At 43.1% G+C, this 24,515-nt stretch overlaps 1 protein-coding gene across 1 annotated transcript; it reads left to right on the top strand.

Annotated features, from left to right (window-relative positions):
• The first annotated feature begins 11,284 nt into the window (after window positions 1-11,284).
• On the top strand, window positions 11,285-12,599 carry LOC133889137 (uncharacterized). The gene has a single exon (XM_062329607.1). It carries the CDS (start codon window positions 11,437-11,439, stop codon window positions 11,755-11,757), a length of 321 nt encoding a protein of 106 aa, XP_062185591.1. The 5' UTR covers window positions 11,285-11,436; the 3' UTR covers window positions 11,758-12,599.
• Window positions 12,600-24,515: the final 11,916 nt, after the last annotated feature.

The following is a 24,515-nucleotide window of genomic DNA, read 5'->3' as shown; positions in this document are numbered from 1 at the left end:
TGTTCTTTTTTGTGCACATAGTATTATGTTTCTACCAACTTGGAGGCACAATTAAGCAGACTTCACACCACGGATGATGTGATCTTGAAATATCGATCGAATTGTGCGTACGATATGATAGCTAGGTAAGTGACGATTTAATCCACAGGGACGGATCATGTATCCTGACGGATCGGATAACTGAGAGATTCCGGTCGCACTAGCAACAAATAATGTCTCCCTCCCGTCGCCACACGAATCTCTTGCCATCATCCGCAGGTTACTGGCCGAGTGAAGACAGCAGCTACGGCGACTGCCGTACGACGAGGTAGTGCAGTGTGACGCTGACACACTTTATACTTAGCGCAATATAGCATATATGTTCGTGCAGGACGACATACTTGTAGACAAGGATCAGTTCTGCGCAGAAGGCGCATGTCATCGTCTAACACACATGGTGACGGGGATACAGGTCATAGAACATATATGCTAGGCAGCCATGGATGGGCGTGGGCTTGTCCTACGCTTCCTGGCAAGAAAAGTCTACCATTGTACTTGTGGCCATGGAACCTGCACGAAGGCTTCGCCCAGGGGGCTAGGCTTGGCTCTGGGATCTGGATGGCTGATACTGTACACACTCCTGAAAATGTAGTACAATATAGGGACCTCCGCTACTCTCCATCGATTCATTCGCAGTACTCTTAGTTATCTAGTATCATGGAGAGGCTTCACCTTCGATGATTCATCGGTACAGAAAGACTGCGAACTAACACTTGAACGCTTGCTTTTTAGGATGCATGCATGGCACCTGTGGCCGGCCGTACGTCCTACGTTGCACGGCCTCAGATGTTATTATATCAAGAAGAAATTAATGTACACAGCATGTGTCTTTATCTGTATCACTTCATCAGCTCAGCACGCAGTGTACGCTATTACGGTGAGAGATGCAGCATTGAGCGATTGGTCGAAAGATCAGAGCGGAAATATAATAGCGGAAATACATATTAAGTATGTATTGCTGTGGGGGAAGCGTCTTGTTATGCATGCCTTATGCGCACACTCAACTTGAGTCTGTATGAAATATGTGTTCTACCACTGTATGTATATGGGTCGTAGATCGAGATCGTTAGTTAATGATGTCAATTGACATCGCCCATACTACTCTCTCTATTCAGAAATAATATACATATTTTTTTCTTGTCTTTGAAGTTAAATTTTAATTAAGATTTTCTCACAAAATATATCATTTATAGCCACGAAACATATATAGTGTAAAATCATTTTGAATTGTGAAACTAATTGTATAATTTGTATACATTAAAAACATTCGTATAATTTGATTAAATGCTAGTTAAAATACACAAAGTTTGACTTTTCCAAAAAGAAATTGAAGCCCTGGTGCTTAAAATTTATTATCAATCCGTAGATCAATCGCTGGTAAATACAAATCTTACCATAGGTGGAATCTGAGTCATATAATAAAAGGGTGTGGTGAAATAACTTCACCAAGCTAATAACACATAAAGGATTATGCTAAGACATACAAGAAACACAGTCCACGATGTCAGAGTGCACAACAGGGCCAGCATGATGAACACACCAAGGGTACACATGCAACCTATGCTAGTTGTTGTGGTTGAACCATAATTCATGCATGACCGTGGGCATGACTATTCAAATAATTTTACATCTGCAGAGTGGACCACTTTACCCATAAACTGAGTTTGGCAACAAACCATCATCGTGGCAGTGTGACTCAACAAAGCCATTACCCACCCAAGCATCACCCCACTAGCCACCTACGGGAGCTAACCAGGGTTCCTGGCTTTTACTAGACCTCCAACCAGTTCGACAAGCCTGCACCTACTCCATAGCCTCCCGTTACACTCCTGCCTATGAACGACCAGTAGACTAGCTGGTGGGATTTGGACTATGCCCTGTCACATACAGGGTCGAGTGGTTGTACGGTGAAGACTAGGTAGGATGTTACACCAACTCGATCCTTAATCGACCCAAGGCAAACATCTCCATGCAAAGTCTGCCACACATGCAACACTTAAACTCCCAAGATATTCCCGATAGGGAACCTTGATTTGCCCTAGCTCTATCAGGTTCTCAGTTGTTATCATTAACCGATGAATTTTCCCATTCCAACAACTCACACAACACCAAGCACCAAGTTTCACACATTTTGTAATACTAATTATGTTTACACATGAAGTAATAGTAAAGATTACAGTACAGTCCTAAGGATACTAGTAACAAGGTGATCGTCTTAACGTAAAGGTAGCCAAGACGAATGTCCTAGGGTTACTAAGATTATATCCAGGTTGGTAACAATTAGGTTGACTAATCTATAATAGGTCATAACTAGATCAATAGTTTAAATTAAGCTGATAAGTAATACTTCATGCAATTATTCGATGGAAAAAATGGATGCTACGGGTTGCGGTGATAAAATCTAGGTTCAATATGACCAACGGGGGAAACAGATTGAGACTTGCCTTTGTTGAAGTCCTTGAAGGGGGTCCTGCTCGAAGTTTGATGCTCCCGGCTCCTCCTCCTCCTCCTCGAACTCTCCGGTCTAAAAAATGCGGTCACACGAACAACACAAAACACAAACACACAAATAAATACAAACAAAATACAAATAAATTTGACATAAATATGAAACTAATGCAAAAAGATAGAATTTGAATTTAGATGAATATTGATGGAACAATCGTCAAAATCAGAGTTGAGATGGAGGAGATATGGGCTTTGGAAGCTGACAGGCAAATTAATTCAAGAAAAAGAAAATGGGAGAATATTCTAGGGAATATTCTCCAACAAATGGATTTTTAGGAAAAAGGAAAAATGCTACTATGATATGGACTCGGTTCAGGGAATTGGTGGATCGGAGCAACTCTAGTCTATGGCCCATGGTGGACTGGGGGCATGGATGTGCTGACGTGACGGATGACTAGGCTAAAGGGGGTGGGGCCGGCTGGGGTGGCAGTTGATGTGGTTGCCACATGTCGACACTGGGTGAATGGTCATCGGGGCAGCGTAGAGACGGCGGTGCTGAGGGATCCGCGAGGGGGGGGGGCTTGCCAGAGAGCACACCACCGGCTTTTCCTGGCTGCGGGTTGGATCGAGAGATGGTCCAAGAGGACCAGCACGACATGGCGGAGTTGGTGAGGGGCATCTTGACGGTGAATGGCGGTCGGAACAGTGCTAGCGGCTCGCCAGAGTTGAGAACTGCTACGACTAATCGGGAAAACCAGCTGAGAGGCAATTCGGCTCGAGATTTTGGGCATCAAGAGTATGTACGTGAGGTGGGGAAGATTTCTCTACGCTTGGCTTGGTCGGTGGGGCATCCACGGCGGCCGGCGATGGAGATGGAGCTTTAATGGTGATGGTGGCTCAACGACGGCTCGAAAGAGAGGGAGAGAGGCTAGGTGGAGGGGCTAGGGAGGCAGAGGGTAGTCATGTGAAGCTCATTGTGAGGTCCAATTGGCCAACAGCGGCTCCGGCTAGTGAATTGACGGCGATCGCCATCGATGGAGGGGAAAATCAGAGAGAGAGAGAGAGAGAGAGAGAGAGAGAGAGAGAGAGAGAGAGAGAGAGAGAGAGAGAGCGGAGCTTGCCTTAGGCTCGGTTGGGATGCGACGGAGTGCAATGGAGCTTAAGCATGCCTTTTTATAGGCGGAGGGGGAGGATTGCCACGGCAATCGGTCGGCAAATGCGATGGAGGTCGGCCGTGGCATGCAGCTTGGTAAATGGCGGGGCTGGCATCAACTCTCACTGGTATCGTCGCTTGCGCGAGCAAACACATGGAGAGAGAGAGGAGGCAGGGTGGTGGTAAGCGGTGACTCGTTGTCGGTCGTACGCTTGGCGGTCCGCGGCAACCTTGCAAAGAGAGGTGGTGGACAAGGTGGCGAGGGCTGCACGACAACCTACCACAGTGGCAGTGGCGGTCGGGCTCAGCGGGGTCCATGGTCGGTGAGCTCGGTGTGCGCATGCGGCGAGAGGAGGAAGACAATGACGTTGTGGACTAGACCAATGCATGGGAAGGAATGAGAGGGAGGGAGAGAGCGGCCTGGATGGGCGAAAGCAGGCTAGAGGAAGAAAATGGGCCGACCGAGGAAAAGGAAAAGGAAGAGTGGGCTCAGCTGAGAGAAAGAAATGGATTGAGCCCAGGAAGAGAAGAAAATATTTGAATTTTGGAAATGATTTGAAAATGTTTTGAATTGATTTTGAATTTGAGTTTTCTAAAAACTAGGATGTTACAGAAATACGCCTACTATTTCTGAACGGAGGGAGTAGTATTTTTCTCTTTTGTGCTGCCAATTATTGCTACATGACGCGACTAAAAGATTGTTAACCCGTGTAGATGGTTGCACAAATCTGGCATTGGGCACTACTAGCCTATCCACTACTATCGTATCTACTACAGAAAACATCATCACTATCGGTTCATATATAATTGAAATAATTGTTGGTTCGGAACTGGCAGTGAAAATCGGTTACAGAATGTGACTTTTTCGACATCGAGAAAATCCAAATTTTTTGTTGCACCCTGGTCACAAGTCACAAGATTTTTCACACGAAATATGTGTGTGTGCGATTCAAGGGATTCAAACACGTGACCTCTCACCTCGCGCTAATCTTCTTTTACCATCCCACCTCAAAGTGATTGCTACAGGTGAAGGTGATATGCCCTAGAGACAATCATAGAGATGATTGTATCACACATCTATGTTCATGTACTTATGAATAATGTGTTATTCCAAGAATGATTATCGTTTACTTTGATTGGCAAGTATGTGACTTGTTCATGAAACTCTTTGTTTATATCATGATGTTATCCTTAGTCGATCCCTGTTCGTATATCATTGTGATGATACATAAGACTAGCACATGTATTGATTGATGATCATGTTTCATGGATCATAGGTATAGAGATACCAGATCTATAATGTGGACATTTATGTTGGAGAACATAATATTGGATAGACTCACCTTGAGATACTACTGAGATTGTTATTATGATGTGCCATCAGTTGTTATCTCAAATAGTGTACTTGCAGGATCCTTAGATCTGAGATTGTCATTGATTGCCAAAATGTGTAGTGACATACTTTGGGGCTGCCAAACGCTATTCCGTAATTGGCTAGTCATAAAGATAGTTTTTGGGTTTGTCATGAAATATGTCGTAGGGTGTGAGCGATCAAGATGAAATTTTCCCTCCTTGATAACATGAGAGATATCTCTGAGCCCCTCAAGGTAGTTGGATTGAGAAAGTGCATAGCCATTGCAATATGATTAAAGAGTTAATCATGATGAATCCACTATTTGATCGAGTGAATGGTCGAGCTATCACAAGGGTGGCACGTATCTCGCCTTGAGCTTGATTGGTATTGTGAGGCAAAGGGATCGGTGCATGTGTATATCAAGGTTCAGTCGATATGATCTTTTGTGTACACTCAGAAGTCAACATGTCGTCCTAGGGACTGCTATTGATTTTGGTGTGGAAAGGGTTTCTGAGTCGTAGCCGTTTGTACATGAACCTAACATGTTACACACTTAATAGATTGGAACAAAACATGCGAATTAGATTCATATATGGGTTTGATTGGATTGTGATCCATGAGGTGTTAGAGTCCTAAAGGGCTTCCAACGTAGGAGTCCATTAGCAAGCTCTATATAAGGAGAGGCATGGGGTGGGCGTGGTAAGGTTGAGCCACTCGAAAACCCTAGCCGCAGTTTTCCACATGATCTCTCAAAACCCTAGCCGTGCGCGAGGTGCTAGAACATGGCGCTCGGTGTTTCTATCCGGTACGTGTGAATATCGTAGAGGCGCTGCTACTATTGTGGCACTGATCTTCTTGGCGAGTTGATCGTGATGTGTTCGGGACTAGTCGCTGGCCATGATGCACTGGTCGACAGACCTGCTCATCTGGTTGTGGAGCACAACGTGACCACTGGTTGAGGAGCATAACCACCTGCTCGGAGTTGGTCAAGCATGACCACCTGCACGGGGCTGGTTGCGGATCTGATCGAGAAGCTGTTCAAGGAGTTTAACGCGCATGACGTTGGATCGGCCTACTCCAACTCTTCTTCCGCTGCACTATACGTCGAGTGGTAACAATTTATGATCTCTTACTAGCATGGTTTCCTAGGTGATTGTGGTAGAATTTTTTTTTGATTTAGGCTAGCGTAGCCTACCCATTCCCCAACAGTGGTATCAGAGTCATCATGCGTAGTTTTTGATCTGGATCAGTCACATATAGATGATATGTGGTAATAAAAGATTGGATCTTGATCAGTTCATATGATGGATCAGTTATTGCACGGTTTATTATAATAGGGGTCGGATGAGGTGTGAGTCAATGGAACCATATGATCAAATGATTAGCTTGCTCTCCTACCTGCTCGTGCATGCGACTTGCCCCTACCGGCTGGAATCACCATCGGGGCTAACAACATGCATCGATGCATGGTCGGAAGAATAGCAGATCCAGTTTGTGTGTGTTGTCATCAATTCCAGAAAATCTCACGTGATGATTAATATGATTGATCCAATGGAAATTGAGGTATTGTGAATAACTCAAAATCGTCCTGATATGATCAATCCGATAAGATTTTCATAGCGATTTCATAGATACGATCTATGTATTTTTTAGAGGTTTTCAGGGTGCTACCCTGAAACCCGCGGGGGCGGCTTTCCCCTCGACCCCCAACCGCTAACCAGCTAGCGGGACCGCCGTGCTGTCCGAGCATAGGGCTTTTAAGGATAAGATGTTTTCATCATCCTATTAGAATTCGATTATGCACTTAACTTATTTTTGCAGGGAATGATGTGAATAGTATGGCCTTTATGTGTATATGATGCATGCGTGTAATTTTCATGGCCTGCGAGTCATGGTTAATTTCAGCCAAAGGTTGCTATGTTATTGTATAATGGCATGTGTGCCGACTTATGATTCTTATTGCATTTTTTATGAAGATAACTTCCCATCATTAAGGGGAGAAAGTCAACCTCTAGATGATAAATATCGAGAAATTATGTGGCAAGCAACAAGAATTCCAGCACATGACCCACGTACTAGCAAAGCAAATTGGAAAGTCCAGAAGATTATTGATTTGCAAAAATTAGCAAATGAAATTCCCGATGCATAACTAAGTTGCATATGCCTACACGCAATACACCAGAGAGGGTTGAAATACCGAAGGTACCTCATGGTATTCCCACTCTTGTCTAGAGGCCTCAGATAAAAGGACATGAACTCTGACTCCGCAACCCCAAAAATTGGAGACATCTTGTAAAGCCAGGGAAGGAGAATGATTCACGACTAATCATAGAAATGCCCAAGGAAAGAAGAGGAGCTATTTGAGAGCAGAAATTGGTAAAGAACATGAGGGAACAGGCTTACCAGACCTTAATCTTCCTGTAAATAAAGTAACCAGCGATGAAGCGCACACAAATATCAGTGCTGGTAAAGTAAACGAACTTGCTCCCTTAATGGGAAATAGTGGTGAGCAAATAGAAGCCCCTGAAGTGGCATCCCATGATGAAATAGCCATAAACTATGTAAATACGAGTGAGACTTAGAATAGAGTAGCAACCAATATCGATATCTACTTCGCAAAGAATATTGCTACAGTCATGGACCTTGATCGAGAGCCCACGTCACTCGCAGAATGCAAGGAAAGGTTAGATTAGGAAGAATGGAAGAAAGCAATATCTACAGAATCACAATCTCTGAACACAAGAGAGGTATTTGGACCAATATGTCCTACAGGTCCCTATATATGCCCCTGTAGGTTACAAATGGGTATTTGTTCGAAAAAGGAATGAGAACAATGAGGTTGTAAGATAGAAAGCAGTGCTTGTTGAACAAGGTTTTACTCAACATCTAGGAGTCGATTATGAGGAAACCTACTCCCCGATCATAGGTAGAATTATCTTTAGATATTTAATCTCAATGATAGTAAATTTGAATCTCGAGATGAAATTAATGGATGATGTGACCGCTTATTTATATGGGAACTTGAATTCGGATATTTACATAAAGGCACCAGAAGGTATTCCTATTCCAAACCAAGATAGAGCCCATCGAAACATATATATCATGAAGCTAAAAAGGTCCATGTATGCTCATGAATTGCATAAGAGGGGGAGGAAGTCTTAGGACCAGAATTCCCATATTTGAGTGCAATAGGAGCACTTATGTATCTCGCAAACTGCATAAGACCGGACATTGCTTTCACAGTGAATTTATTGGCAAGGTACAGTGTAGAGCCTACCAAATGGCATTGGAAAGGTATTAAGGACACTTTCTACTACCTTCAAGGAACTAAAGACCTTGGTCTAATGTATAGAAAGAACCAAGATATGACAATCGTACGATATGCAGATGTTGGGTACCTATCAGACCCGCATACAGCAAAGTCACAGACTGGATATGCTTTTCTATGTGGTGGAATTGCGATTTCCTGAAAATCGTCTAAGCAAAGTCTTGTATCAACTTCGATGAACCACTCGAAAATCATACCTTTGTATGAAGCTTCCCGTGAATATGCACAACTTCGCATTATGTCATACCACATATTGCAATCATGTGGCTTGATACAATAAGAACCCCAACAATTATCTATGAGGATATTGTTGCATGTGTTGCACAAGTGCAGATGGGTTATGTTAAGAGCAACTTCACCAAGCATATTAACTATAAGTTCTTCTATGCTCATCAATTACATAAGATGAACAAAATCAATATTTTGCACACTAAGTCATGTGAGAATCTCGTGGACCTATTTACTAAGTCTCTCTCAGCATCTAGCTTTGAAATATATGTCCATGGAGTAATTGGGATGATGAGGCTTAGAGAAGTGTGAAACTAAAGGGGAGAATCTTTGCTAATCCATCAATGAATCTTGGTTATGAAGATCAAGTACCCAAAAACGACCCTGGAAGGATTTAATGCAATATAGGTGAATTGTACTCTTTTTCCGTAAGATGAGTTTTCGATAAAGTTTCTCAAAACTTATGTTTTTAACGAGGCAATTTGTGCATCATAGCAAGCATATGCTATGTACTCTTTCTCCTTATTTTTTTTATTGGGTTTTCAGGAGTTTTAATGAGGCATAATCTCGCGTTAAGCGTCCAAAGGGGAGTATTGGGAAACCTCTTAATTAGGCCCATGCAGGTCATTAATGTTTCCTAATGGGTGCCTATTAAAATTCTGGATTTTCTCTATAAATACAAGGGAGCACCCTCATTGTAAGATACCAGAATTGAGCTGAATGAAAGAAGGAAAGAAGTGCCTCCCATATTGGTCTATTGTGTTCATCTACTATATTTTGTGTGTGATTGAGTGCATTAGCAACCCTTGGGACTATACTCGATGGCGTGAGTTGTTTAACAAGCTGCAAGGTCACTAGAGGCCACCCTTTTTCCTTGCCTCTTTAAGGTCTTACTGCTCTCTTGACTCTTGAGTTTTCAGATAAACCATGCTCTGGTGTATGTTTTTCTCTAGAGATTTTTCGTTCTGTGCCTCACTCCTAAAACAATTTTTGGTTTTGCAATCATTTTATCATTTATTGGTCTGGTGTCAGCATTATAAAAATATTCTCCAGGTTTTGCCACTATATGGCAAGGAACAACAATATGGACCATTGTAAAAGGACCAGATTGCCCTTTAGTTAATTTATCTGTAACTGACATACATATTTTCTAGTATTCAGAGCATGAACTACGGACTAGAACAATCCTGTCAGTTGGACGAGAATCGGATTAAATATGGAGGATACTTTTGTCTTTTCTCAATGGTCAATGTTGTTTCGACCTTTTCAGAGTGGGAAAAAAAAACTTTTGAGAGTTCGGTGGCATCAAAGGAAAAAAGATAACGCAAAGTCCAAGTGTCTTTTTGGAAGAGATTATTGCGTAGAACCCATCAACCAAATGCCCTTCTCTTAAGACATATCCAAAAGAGAACGTTAGACGGGCAAGTAGCCCGATGGCAAGCCGTATGTATGGGAGTGATCACGTCCATTGGGGTTCAAACTCCGGTATCGCACGCCTCTTTAAAATGGTCTTCAAGAAGGTTTAGGTAAAAAGGACCTGGTAATAAAAAAAAGAACGTTGGAATTAAGATCACCATGTCAGAAGGCCTGAAGAAACAAGGGACGGACAACCCAAGCAACAAACTCATCTGAAAGAAAACAATGGGCAACCAGCAAAAGGGATAGTTAGATGCAATGTGTCTAAGTCAGCCACATGGCCATGTGTGAGCCAAGTTAGCTACAAGAGATACACTAGCCACTACATATGTGTTTCGCACATGTAGAATCAATTTAGAATATAGCAATTTGAAGATGTATGGAAGATAAATAATAGCATATTGAATGTATTTTTGAAATGTATAAAAAGCAAATATTGGAGACAAGTTAGCTACAAGAGATACACTAGCCACTACATATGTGTTTCGCACATGTAGAATCAATTTAGAATATAGCAATTTGAAGATGTATGGAAGATAAATAATAGCATATTGAATGTATTTTTGAAATGTATAGAAAGCAAATATTGGAGACCTAGATATGAAAAATAAATAACAAGAGATTAAATGTTTTTTAAAGGAGAAACGAGATCCAATTTTATACAGTGATCGTTTGATCAATTCAGATAGAGAGTAGAGATCGATCAAATCTACTATAATTTGTGTATTTATTAGAGTATAGAAATGTAGATGCATGCATATACCATACACTCATACTGGTCCAACATCTAGCTAGTTCGGCTAACCACATGATAATGCAGTCGGCAACAGCTCCGTTAAGGCAACTGCCTCATCTAGTCACCTTATGTTCCGCAACCTATGATGACAAGATCAGCTTCAGCTCCTCTCTCTTACAAAAATCTTCTCCGGTCTCCACCTTGACAAAGTGGAAGACATCATCGATTCACCGGATAACTAAAAATCGTTGTGTCAAACTCAAACTCAATAAAAAGGTAGTCATCTTCTATTCAGGGTATCAATATATATGAACTACTGTAAACCGCAACCAATTTTCTTGACCACCGAAATGATTGTACTCGTATGGTGAAGGGTTCCATCCGGAACATGAAATGCATGCATGCTCGCGACTCTCTGCCATGCCAGCAGCCTATACACTGACACTTCTAGATGCGGTCCACTAGACATCCGACACTATTAATTCCTCATCATGGGATTAGGAACCTGACACTGTCGTCCACAGTTGGAATCATCGATCACACATGACCAAACGAGTATATATCGATCTCACATCTGGCCTCTGGGGTGCCCTGAACATAAAGCTTACTCCTGAACCTACGCACCAGTCCACCACACTGTCATGCTGTACCGTAGTAGCTGACCGGCACATGCACACCGTTCTGACGGTAGTAGCCAGCTCTGGGCTTTTGCTTTGCCTGATCAGACCTCCAGGATGCAGCAGGCTGAGGCAGGAGGAGCGGACCAGGTGAGAGGGAAGGAGGAGGAGGAGGAGGAGCTGATGTCCGCCACATGGGACTGCGGGAGCCCGCTCTACGACTCCTTCGAGCTCGCGTCGCTGCACCACGTCCTGGAGAACCACATGATGGTCCTGCCGTTCCCCGGCGCGGCGTCGCGACCGCGGCGTTTGGATCATCGGGGCGCAGCCGCGCCCGATGTGACCGGCCGCGGCGTGGCGCGGAGGAGGACGGGGTGGAGGGGCAGCAAGGCTGCGGCGGCGATATTCAGGACTGTTACATGTTGGAAGAGTTTGTAGGGTGACTCTGTACAGGTACGTGTATACACAGTTGCCCTTCTGGAAGGTACGACCTATTAATCGGTTGAATCGCCTGTTTGTTTGGGGCGTGGCACGAAGGAATGTAATTCCGCTTGTTCTGCACAGGCTTATCTTGATTATTCATCTTTTCTATTTAATATTTATTTATCTATTAACTCTCTTATATGTTTTAAGAATTTTTTACCTACCTATCTAACATGAATCTCAACGAAAACAAAAAGTGCTGATAAATTATGTGTTTCCTAGTGAAACTTTCATTTCGGTATGGTATGTTGCGTCCTCAAGATCTCACACAAGTCCCTTCACAAACCCTTTCGGTTCGATCTTGCACGCTATACTCATGTCGCGGAAAACTGACGGCCGTTCACCGCTCTTCTCTGATTTGTATCAGACACGCCTTTCCTTGAAACTAGCACCAGTCCCTTGGGCTCGAGGCCAGGTGTGCCTGCGCTTCTGAAGGATCCGCCAGCCTGCCAGGTCTAGTACGAGGCCATGGCCAAGGGCCTTGCTGCCTCCAGAAAGGCGCGCGCGCGACTCGACTCGCGACGTTTAGCCGCGGTTAAACCACTCGTCTGCCCACCGGCAATGCACTGTCCAGGCGTCCACCGGTCCACGCCGCGCGAGCATCAGGCCAGAGTCATCCGGCCTCGTGCCGACCGTGCTTCCGCCTGTGAGCCGTGGCCTCAAAGCGTCGGATCGCTCGCTCGCTTTGCGGCCCATCGTATATCTACACGCCTAGCCATCTAATTGTATGCGCCAGCTATGGTGAGTCCTCGGGTGATTTTGATAAATTTCTTGTATGCATAGGGGACATGATAGGACGGAACTAATTCGGGCGGGCTCCAGGAAGTTAACTTGTAACTTTTCTTTTTCGGAAAGTTTTTTGGCAACTTTTTTTTCGGAAATTTTTCAAAAAAATTCTCCAAATAAGTTATTGAAAAAAATTCTTAAAAAGTACCGAGAAAAATTATCGAGAAAAGTTTTTAGAAAAAGTTATCGAGAAAAAGGTTTTGATGAATAGTTAACAAGGAAAAGTTACTAAGGAAAAAAAATTCTGCACAAACCTTTTTTAGCACAATAAGTTATCGAGAAAAAGCTTTCGATAATTTTTTTCAGCACAAACTTTCTCAAACAATTTTTTCAACACAAACTTTCTTAAAAAAAATTCAACCCAAACATAAAAAACCGCCCAGACCAGTACGGCCCAACTGGCCTACACACGCATGCGAGCGCGCGGCCCAACCGGCCTACAAGCGCATGAGTGCGCGGTCCACCCGCCGCGTGCCCGACTCGGACACGGACGACCGGCATTGGGCCGTGACTTCCCCAGCTCGTGCGTGCATGCTAATCAGTTTTCCTAGACATGATAGGTGGTGTGGGTGTAAATGTGAAGTCTGTAGAGTGTATGGGCAACCTTTTAATTAACTATGCTTATGTTTGGTAATAATGCATTAAGAATCTAATGCCATTTAATTTAATTTCTTGTAGTCCATATACTCCAACTGGCCATGATAATTATTTCCATAAAGAAAGGTACCCCCAATCTTTGCTGGAAGAAGATAAGAATTGGCAGAGGTTGTAGGTGTTGTGTTATTGTCAGGTCGAAAGTTGACCAACAAGATTTTGCAAAATTACAGAACAAGAAGATATGTTCATTTGTTTCTTCTTCCTGGTCTGGAGAAGCACAAGTGACACATTCATACGATGGAAGTTCCATGTTCTTTTGGTTAAGGATACCTCTTGTATTCAATCTATCTTTTAGAAGTAACCAAAACAAAACTTTGTATTTAGGCTGGCAAGAAGATTTTCAAACCCATTTGTAAGTCGGGTGAACCTCCTGATATCCCATCAATTGCTTATATGCTTTGATCGATGAGTATGTGTTGCTGCCCCAAATATAACCCCAAGAATCAGGTCCTTGTAAGAATAAGACATCAGACAATCTATGGCATAGTTGTTGGTATTGTACATAAGCCCTAGAGGAGGGTGAATATGGCTCTAATCAAATTTTAAGTTCTGTCAGTTTTTAGAATAAATAGTAACCTTAACCTAGATGAAAGAAAAACAACTACTTGAGCAAGCAAGCTAGAACAAATTAAACAAACCTGCAAGGAATGAACTCAAAAGTAATGGGGAATTGAAACTTGCATAAAAGTAAATGCTTGAAGTAAATTACGGAAAAGTAAGTGAGTAGAGAAGGAGGACACCGATTTTTTCCCCGAGGTATCAAAGAGTTGTCACTCTCTCCTGATCCTCGTTGGAGGATCCACACAAGGAAATCGCTCCCTTTTGAGTCACCAAGACTCAAGTACTCACTAGCGATTATCACTTCTCCATCTTCAGATTGGCAAGCATCATACTAAGTACAAGCTCTTCTCAGAGCTCCCACATGAACTCTAAGAGCTCACCAAAAACACATTCAATCATCAAGACCAGCTAGGTGTTGCTAATCACCAAGAGTAACAAGTTAATTGCTTCACTTGATCCTTATCAAGCATAGACAACAGCTAGATGCACACTCGCTACTCTTGTAGCACTAATGACATCATTAATATTGCATTAAAGAATTTGAAAATCCACTCAAGTGCTCTCCCTTCCTTCTTGATGACACACACATTGTATGAACTCTTCTGAGTTGCAAGAGATTAAACTGAAACCAGTGAGGCGGTATTTATAGGCTAGAGGTCCAAATCTAGCTGTTGCTCAACAACCTAACTTTCTGTGAATGCCGGAAGGTCTGGCGTGCACCGGCTCACCCATGCTGGACTATCCGGCGTGTACATTTTCAGAGCCCCAAAATGTATCAGCTATCATTAGCCGTTACTGTAAAAAAAATACTCCAGCGAAGCCTCCGCTTCACACGCTGGACCATTCGGCGTGTACAAACATAGAAACCAATATGAAATTTCTTCTCTGCAGAAATTGCTCTGGCGATATCATCCGGTGAACGCCAGACCATCCGGCGTGCACACTCAATTCTTCTGCCCAAAATCATGTTCTGCGTAAAATGCCCCAGTATTCTTCATCCTCAACGCCAGACCATCCAGTGTGTAGACTGAAAATTACCCTTCTGAGTCAAAACACTCTGACGTGTTTATCCCGCAGAGCACCGGACCATCTGGCATGGACTTGTTTTTCTGGTCACGTCACCCAAAAAAAGCTCCGGTGTAAATGATTTTGTAGATCGACAGGCCATTCAGTGCACTCAACAACTTACTGAACTAAACCAAGAATACTCCATCGAGTTCATCTTCAATATCGTCGGACCATCCAGTGTAGGTATTTTCTTCTAAACTCATCCAATTCAACCAATTTTGAGTTCTAACTTCTCGACGACTTATCAATGGGCTTCTCTAAGCTACCTAGTGCTAGAGTTTCACAAGTGTGCATCAACCATGTCTAGATTCACCTAGGTCAAGCTACTACTCTTAGCCCGTCTTTATAGTACGATAAAAAAAACTAACAAAAAGGAACAGATACTACTCTAAGTGTCCTTCATCTCCTTGTGACACTTAAAACTAGAAGATCCTTTGATCATCCATGAGTTCAACTTAGGAACCAAGAATACCCAATTAACATTGTGAACTAAATTTTTTATTCCCTTCAAAACATACACGTTAGTCACAATGATACAGTTGTCATTAATCACCGAAATACTTTCCACTTATCCAGGGGCATAGATGCTACAAGACACAACTAGATGGAACACGAAGACACTTGTATTCTTTATGCAGACTACTGTACCAAATGGAAATGCTTTGCTTTGATCGGTATTATATTGTGTGCATTGTAAGGTCTCAAATTTGGCCAACATGCACATCCAAACACATTAAGGATTGTAGTTAGGTTTTATGCCAATTAGCCACTCAAGAGGGGTAGCATTGCTGATAACTTTGCTAGGAAGACAAATGATCAAATAGGCTGCCGAGAGAAAAGCTTCATCCCATAATTTCATGGGAACAGAAGAGTGTGCCAACAACACTAGCCCTACTTCAATGATATGATAGTATTTCCATTTTGCAGCCCCATTTTGTTGGTGTGTATGAGGACATGTGGCACAGTGCTGGATTCCTATCCCTTTGAAGAACGAGTGAAGCTTGTGATACTCACCGCCACAATCTGATTAGATAGTGACAATTTTCTTGTTAAAAATCTCATTCTACTTGGGATTGAAATTGAAGAAAGATATCAAACACATTGGACCTATACTTGAGCAGATAAACCCAAGTATACCAACTATAACAATCAATGAAACTCGCATAGTAATGAAAGCTATTGGCTGATTTTATTGCTGGACCCCATACATCTGAGAAGATCAAAGCTAAAGGTTCTGAACTTAGCCTGGATGATTGTTTGAAATGTAATTGATGACTCTTTGCTAATTGATAGGCATCATAAACCAAAGCATTGTCTTTACTGGACACCAATGATAACCTATTTGACTTCAAGACATGGTATAGAACTAGTGTATAAGGATGGCCAAGCCGACTGTGCCACTATGCTTTAGAGAGAGAGGCCGTCGTCAAAAGACACCTTTTGTGTAGAGATGCATCAGCATAAGGAAGGGGATATAAGCCTCTTTCACATTTGCCACGCAAAAGAAGGTTATTGGTGGCTCAATCCTTTATGAAGAAGTGATCAGGATGAAACTCAAAGAAAGTATTATTATCGTTAGCTAAACAATGGACAGAATATAGAATTTTCTTGGCACTAGGGACATGAAGAATATTGTTGAGTTTCAGATTTTTGGTAGAAGTAGATATGTGAGATTGACCAATATAATTAATAGCCATACATGTACTATCAGTAGCATGCACCTTGTCCTTGCCGGTGTAGCGCTCCTTCATAGTGAGATGATCTAGCTCACTTGTAATGTGGTTGGTGGCGTCAGTATCGATGTACCAGTTAATGTCAACACCATAGGAGGGAGTAACAAAAGCAGCATTGTGTTTCTCATCTGCATGGTAAGCATGATCAAACCTGTAAACACATTTTGATGCCGTGTGATTTGTTCTCCCACAGATCTGACGTGGTAGCCAATTATTGTAGTTGTTGTTGTTGCTACTACCCTCGTTGTTATGGTTGTTGCTGCCTTGATTGTTGTTGTTGTTGCTGTAGCCGGTGTAGTTGTTCCTTCTGCGCCCTCTGTTGCAATTGTTCCTTCCACCACAGCCACCCTTTGATGAGAAAAATTGGCAGAGGAACCATCAAGTAGTAATCCGAAGTGGCACTACTCCAGACGCATGTCAAAGCTCAGAAAAATGAGCATCGACATCACGGAGAGTAAAATCATCAGTGTACAATGTCATCAACATCACAAACAGGTTGTACTCTTCGCCCAGGCCAGTGAGAAGGTAGGAGATGATCTTGTCTTCTAGGAGTGGCTGGCTAGCATATGCTAGTACATCGGGTAGACGTTTGACCTTGCCAAAGTAATCCGTTGCTAATTGATCATTCTTCTTTAGGTATGCCAATTGCATACGGGTTTGCATCACTTTTGCCTTGGAATGCGATGCAAACATCCACATCAGTGTCTTCCATACCTAGGCTGATGAGGTAAGGAACAACACTTGGGAGAAAACTTCTTTAGAGAGCGATGAGAACAGAGTACCAAGCACCACTTGATCTTACTGGTACTAGGCAAGATACTGAGGGTTGGTGATCTATGTGGTGCCTAACTTTGTCATCTATGTGGTGAGTTTGTTCGGACATGGGACAAAACCATCAACGAAACCTTCAAACAATTGGCTTCAAAGGTAGGGCATGATATGTGCCCTCCATAATAGGTAATTCTCACAGGTGAGTTTGAGATTGAGGAAGTAGTTAAAGATGGGGATGAGAGGGTGCTGGAGATGGACGAGATAGCACCGGTGGTGGTGGAGTTGCTTGTGATTGATATAGTTGTTTAGATTGAATTGGGCTATGATGCCATGTAAAGAACAGATAGAGCTTTGGCAATGGCTGGCATGTTCAAAACTATCGCCGCCTGAACCTTTTATATAGACAGAGTCTGTTTTCAGATAATCAACAGGAAAATCTGAGAATAACTCAGTTGAGATTTACAGGATTTGTTACAATCTTTGAAAGCATATGGTTGGAGATAAAGCTGACAGATAAAGTTATTCTATACTTTTAACAGGTGCATACACACCTAGGCAAATTGCAAAAATTCCATGTCTCTTCTGTATTCGTTCCAACATAGTACATGCATATGAATGTAAGGTTGCCGGCTCTATAGGATTGTTCTCGTGCTCCTTCATCAATACCATACGATTACATCCTGATCTACATCGAAAAAAATGGGGAAAAAACTGAAATTTCCCTTGAGCGGGAAAGTCCATGCGAAATTTTCCATTACAGCCTACTGCCACCCGCCGGTGGACGCCGGGTCCTCTGTCGCAGGCGAGCCTTGTTGGGCCGTTGGCATTTGCACTCGCGGTCCAATGTCAGCGCCAAAGAGAAATACTCTGCCCGTCACGGGCGCCCCAGGTGCAGGCTCGGGGCTTCCCTCCGCCGCCGGAGCTGGAGCTGGCTGTTCCGCCTCCACGGCTGGCGCAAGCGATTGCACGTCCGCTTTGACCGGCAGCGCAAGGTCTGCCATGTTAGCATCAGCGGCGTCAAGTGCTGGCACTGCAATATCTGCGGGCGGTGGAAGGGGCTGGATAATGCGCTGCTTCTTCTTGGGCACGATCGGCGGGCCAGTGTAGTGTTTTCTCTTGTGGCCGCCGAGTTGCACTCCTCTGGGGAAATCCACTCCGCACTCCTCGCACACGTGCCGCTTCTCCGTATTGGGGCCGCGGCGGCATGGAACGGCGCCATCCTGGGGCATTCCTACTGCCGCGGCGGCGATTTCCCTGTTCCTGTGGCCGGCTACGTGACCACCAAGCCCCTGGTGCGTCCGGTACCACATGCTGCACTCACTGCATGTGTACCCGTTCGGATTTTGCCCTCCTGCAGCCGGCGGCCGGTGGACGAGTGGGGCTTGCTCCCCTGCAGGTAGTGGCGGTGGCGCAATTTGCTGGTGGACGACAGCTTCGATGGGTGGATTGGCTCCTGCCACCACAATGGCCATGGCATCGTTATGTATCGGCTGCGCGCTGCTGCCCTCACCGGAAAGATCAGTTCTTGCGGACGCCATGGACACGGACGACATATTGATTGATGTGAACGCCAAGGGCATCGACTGCAGGACTAGCTTGGGCTCTGCAACCACAATGGCCATGGAGTCGTCCGGTTCTGCATTCGGAGATATAGCCCTGAACCTCGACCCCGAGCAGCCTCTCTTGCCGATGACGCCCCAGCTCCCCGAGACCGCCCCATTGCACTTCACCTCCTCCCCCTTCCCGTTCCCCTGCTCCTGTAGCCCCTGCGGCCGTTGGTGAACGTGAACCTTCATGTGCCCGCACACTGCCCTTCTGCTGCCGAATTCCTTCCAGCAAACTCGGCAGACCAACTCCGGCGCCGCGACGGTGGAGGACGATCTGGCGTCGCCGTTGTTGTTCGCCGCGACGGAGGACGCGCTGGCGTTGCCGTCGTTGTTCGGCGAGATAGAGTACGGTCTGGCGTCGCTCACGGTCTCGTCTGAATCGCTCGAGGAATAGTTGTTGTAGTACTCTTCGGTGTCCGACGCTGAGTGGTACCCGGGGACGTACTCGCCTTCTTCCATCTCGTCGTCCAGATCAAAGAGAAGGCGGCGCCGCCGCCAGTGGTCTTCAGAGAAGCCTGCCATGGGTGCTAGGGAGGGTGCACAATTGCGGTGTAAAGATTGCTCGACTTGCCGCACTACCAACAACGACGAGATTAGCTTACGTGACTTGATATTGGCTTCACTTCCTCACATGAGGTGCCTTTTATTGTCCCGCCGTCACGTAGGCTCGTCGGACGAGTCGGCAGCAAGGACTCCGAGTCCGAGACCGATACGACGACGAGTCCGAGACAAGACCTGATGCGTATCACTCCTACCATTTTTAAGCGACCCAGAATCTAGTATATTCCTGTTTCTATTTCCGTCTCTCGCAATACTCCGATCAGCTCAACGTCGATCTCGTGTTGCTCATTATATCTACTTGCACTCGGACTCGGACAGCGCCAGGTGCTCGGATTCGACTGTAAACCGATGCTATGCTTGACTGACCTGGAGATGCATGGGCGCCAGGATACTGATCATGACCAAGTGCTCCAAGCACGAGATTTTAATCCGACTCGAACCAGATGAGAGAGAACAAAGATCAGAGCTGAGAAAAGGCCGCTCAACTCTATGGACAGATTAATCTAACAAAAAAAAACTCTATGGACAGATCCCGAGACAAAGCCCTTTTTTACAACACCCCACCGTACGCGCACCTGCGATTCTTTTTTTCAGTTTGTGATGGTAGGCTTGTGCCAAATTTCAGTCGAGAGGTGTCTTCTGCAGAGGAGAGAGGGCTGAACCTGGGTCAAAAAACAGTTGCACCCACAGAGGAGCTGATTACTCTGTTTCTTTTCCGTCCTAATTCATTTGGTTCTCAATACAAATTGAGCTAGATTTTTTGGTCTCATGAGTGGTCTAAACAGGGATGATTGAGAAGATCTAGCCGAAGCTTTTTCACAGTTCAGTCCTTATGAGGTACTATGCTTTGAACTCTTCCTACAGAAAAATTATGTTGTAGTACATATGAGGTGACCTGCTAATGCACTTTATTTTTCAAACTAAGCATATTTTGAAGTTTCTAAAAGACTTCTTTATGTGCTCTTTTCTACAATGTTTGCTGGATGCTGACAAAGTTGTGGTAACTTTACAGTCTAGCCTTTATCGGAGCAAATATGGATTATTAGATGATGTGTTTTTGTAGAAACAGAGGGCAAAGACCCTGGTCCTATCTTGGTTAAAAGTAAATTTCACAAAAATATCGCAAAACTATGGACTTAAGAATTGCATCACAAAACTACATATTTAATGTGTCAATGCATCGTAAAACCAAAGATTTAAGCAGTTGTATTGTAAAACTACAAATTTATTGTCTCAATTTATCGCAAAACTACATATTTTAGCTAGTGAAATCTGTAGTTTTGTGATACATTGAGATATTAAATCTATATTTTCATGATACAACTTTTTAAATCATAGGTTTCCAATAAAAGGGTTTAGGAAATCTGTAGTTTTATGATACAAGTTCTTAAATCTGTAGCTTTGTGATAGTTTTGCCAACTTCCATGTGGTTTTGTAAAATGTACTCTTTTTTAAATAAAACCAAAGTTCATTGCAATTTCAGCTATTAATATTCGTTCACGCTCTTACAAAATATCCACCAAAATAACAACACTAGCACATCAACCCACAGCAAAAAATACTCAACTCCCAAGCAACCAACACCACACCAGTTAACAACTACTCCAGAAATGCTTCTGCTTTGAACTCTCTGGCTCCAGGTTCCTCAACGCCATAAAATCCCCAGAGAGACAAGACTAAACACTCCAGCATCCCAATATGGTGATCCATCTCTTGCAACTTGGAGTACAGCCGCCAATTCTTCAGATTAAACAGTTTTATGTTGTTTGGACAGTGTCGTCGTGGTATCAATTACGAAACTCTACATAAGTAGCGTAACCATTTGCATGCTAATATAATGAATTAACCACTTCAAAGTTGGAAAATGTTACTCTCGGGACAAAAAAAATGTGGAGAATGTTACACGGTCGACCGGCGGTGCTGCTAGTAGCATGGAAAGTGCAGCGGGCGAGGGCCGATAGCCGTGGTGAAGGTGAGTCAGATCTGCAAAGGAAGTGGTCTAGGCCTCGCCTCGAGGGAGCAGGCGGGAAGAGCGGAGGAAGGAGGATGACGATACTATAGGAGTATGGTAGCGTGATGAGTAGCACTTTTAACTGCACCGATAGAAAAAGGAATCAGTTGAATATTTAGGTTTACACAATTCTAAAAGAATCGAAGGGATCAACAGCATATCCACGTCTAACTCTCCCAAGAAATATATAGACGACACAAGTACGGCTAACCATATTTTAGTATTTTACACTCCTTTCAGCTACGACCAATAATTTAAAGCAATTGTATTTTCAAATACAGTCGGAATTTGAAGCGATTGAATTTTCAAATATAGTCGGGATTTTGCTCAGTAGAAGGTACAAAATAGTTCCAAGACGTACATGATAAGAAGTTGTGGTAGCTAAGCGTGGTCTGGCCGCTTGTTGTGATGTTCACGTCGAAGAAGCTCAGCGCGACGTCCAACTCTGCCTCGGTGTCCAGCCGCTGGTCCACCCACAGGTGGTCGCGGAACACCTACGACAGCGGCGCCTGGTCGTCCCCGGGCGCGACGCAACGGCCCTGGTCGCATCCACCCACTTGGGCCCGCCGGCGACGTAGAACTTGGGCACGGAGCCCTTGGCTGGCGGATCTAGACAGATAAAGTAGACAGACAAAGTGGATAGGATGAATTTTAAGATAAAATTAAAGAAAAATATTTTAATTAAGATAATAGTTAAACGAAGCGAACAGGTCTCTAATATAAGTCGATAAAATCATATAAACCTGCAAAATGGAAAAGAATCGAAGTAAATATATATACAATTATGCAAATATGCAATTAAGCAAATTAACCAAATGTAACCAAAGACAATAGAATTAATTAAGTAAAGAAACTTACGGAACCACAACCACTAATTATGTCTAGAACTAGAAGGATTAGGCAAATTCATCTTACTTGTTTTCATATCTTGAAACCGGTTCTTAATAGTATTAGAATCTAGTTTTTTGAATAAATACCGCTCAATATAACACAACATCAAGTCATTAGCCAATCATCGCATATCCTGTTGCGTAAATCAGTCTTGATGATGTTCATAGCCAAGAAGACTATTTCAACAGATGCTATTGCAACTGGTAGTACCAATACTAACTTAATAAGGTGGCACACCAATAGAAACACAATATATCTTTGTGTTTCTACCATCTTCATTGCTAGACTTGCAAGATCGTGACAACCAATAAAATCTTCAACTCTTTGAACATGAAGAATTAATGTTTCAAGTTGATCTTTTATAATGGCACGATCGCTGATAGAGAAATCTATGTCATATATCTCCGTAAGTCTAGCAATCTTGTGCATATCAAACTTAGAGAATATGCAAATCAAGACAAGAAAAACATATAAGCAACTCTGAAGATAGCTCACTAAAATGATGAGTCATCTCTGTGTTTATAGCATCAAGAGCTGCATAAAAGGTGTCAACACGATAATGATGGTCTTGAGTGACACTGATCTTACTTCGCCTTGATTGGCTCCATCTTGGTACCGATTCATCCATATTTGGAATTGGTATCTCATTTTGTTCACAAAATGTTTTGACTTCCACAAACAATGGCTCCCAACCATGATTCCTCAAGTTAAGCAAACGTGCTTTCACATCAATCAGCAATGACATAGCCTCAATAATTATTTGGTCCTTTCTTTGTAAGAGTAGAGATAACTCACTTGTAATATGAAAAAATTTCAACATCATCTTCATAATAAACACAAAGTTGAAGCTCTCCATTATTCTCATCAAACCACCCGCTGATGTTGGATTCAAGCATCTTCCTACACAAGCCCTAGCACCTCTATCACTGCAACCCACATGGATTCAATACGGATTAAAGTTTTGTAGTAAGAACCCCATCTAGTATCTCCAGGTCTGGTCAAGTTAGTTTCTTGATGTTTCCCTCTTCCAGAAAATATATCACCACTATTCAACTTGGTCAATAAGTTCTCATGGTGCTTACTAGATAATAAATCCTTCCCTTTGCAAGATGCACTAGTAGTGGTCACAATCATATTAACATATTCAAAGAACTCATGAATAGATGCGTAACTACCTATGACAGAAATGACTACCAATTGCAATTTATGTGCAAAACAATAGACATAGAAAGCATATGGGTTCTCATCTCTAATGAGTTTCTGAAGATCACTGAGTTTACCTCTCATATTCGAAGCTCCATCATACCCCTGCCCTCGAACTCTAGCAATGTCCAAACCGTGTGTAGAAAGCAACTCAAACAAAACTCCTTTCAATGTATCTGCTGTTGTTTCTGTGATATGCTTAAGACCTAAAAATCTTTCCATAACATTTCCTTCCTTATTCACGAACTTGCGCAACACCACAAACAATTACTACAATATCACACACATCACAATATCACAATTTAACAAATAAATAAGAGCACTAACCTCACAATCACGACCATCTGCTCCTTGATTGATATATCGCGAGGTTCATCAATAAGAATAGAGAAAAATCATCACCAATCTCTTTCTTTATCTCTTTGGTTATTTCCTGTGCACAACTCTTTGCAAGGTCCTTTTGAACTGATGGTGCAAGCATATTAACATTTTTAGGACACAACTCCCTAAATGCAATCGTCACTTCCTCGTTTCTTTTTTTTACCAATCAATCTTCTCTAGAAAATTGCCCTTGTCCGATGAAGAAGAAGATTCATCGTGTCCACGGGATGCATGGCTTTGCATTAGGAGATAGCTTGCACAATCTAAAGATGCCAAACAGATTTCATATTTGGCTTCTGATTCTTTGCTATGAGTCGTCACCTTATATAACACACTAGCCTTTTGATTTTTAAAATCTTCGCATGCTGTTCTTGCTTTATTGTGGACACTATTAGACCCACCAACATGTTCAGGTAATGATTTATATGCATTCTTCCAATTTCTAAATCTTACTTTTGAAAATATATCATACCAAAAATGAGA

The sequence above is a fragment of the Phragmites australis genome, chromosome 1, assembly GCF_958298935.1.
Source record: "Phragmites australis chromosome 1, lpPhrAust1.1, whole genome shotgun sequence".
Classification (NCBI taxonomy): Eukaryota; Viridiplantae; Streptophyta; class Magnoliopsida; order Poales; family Poaceae; genus Phragmites; species Phragmites australis.
The sequence above is the reverse complement of the archived record's forward strand: the minus strand, read 5'-3'. Positions and strand labels throughout refer to the sequence as shown.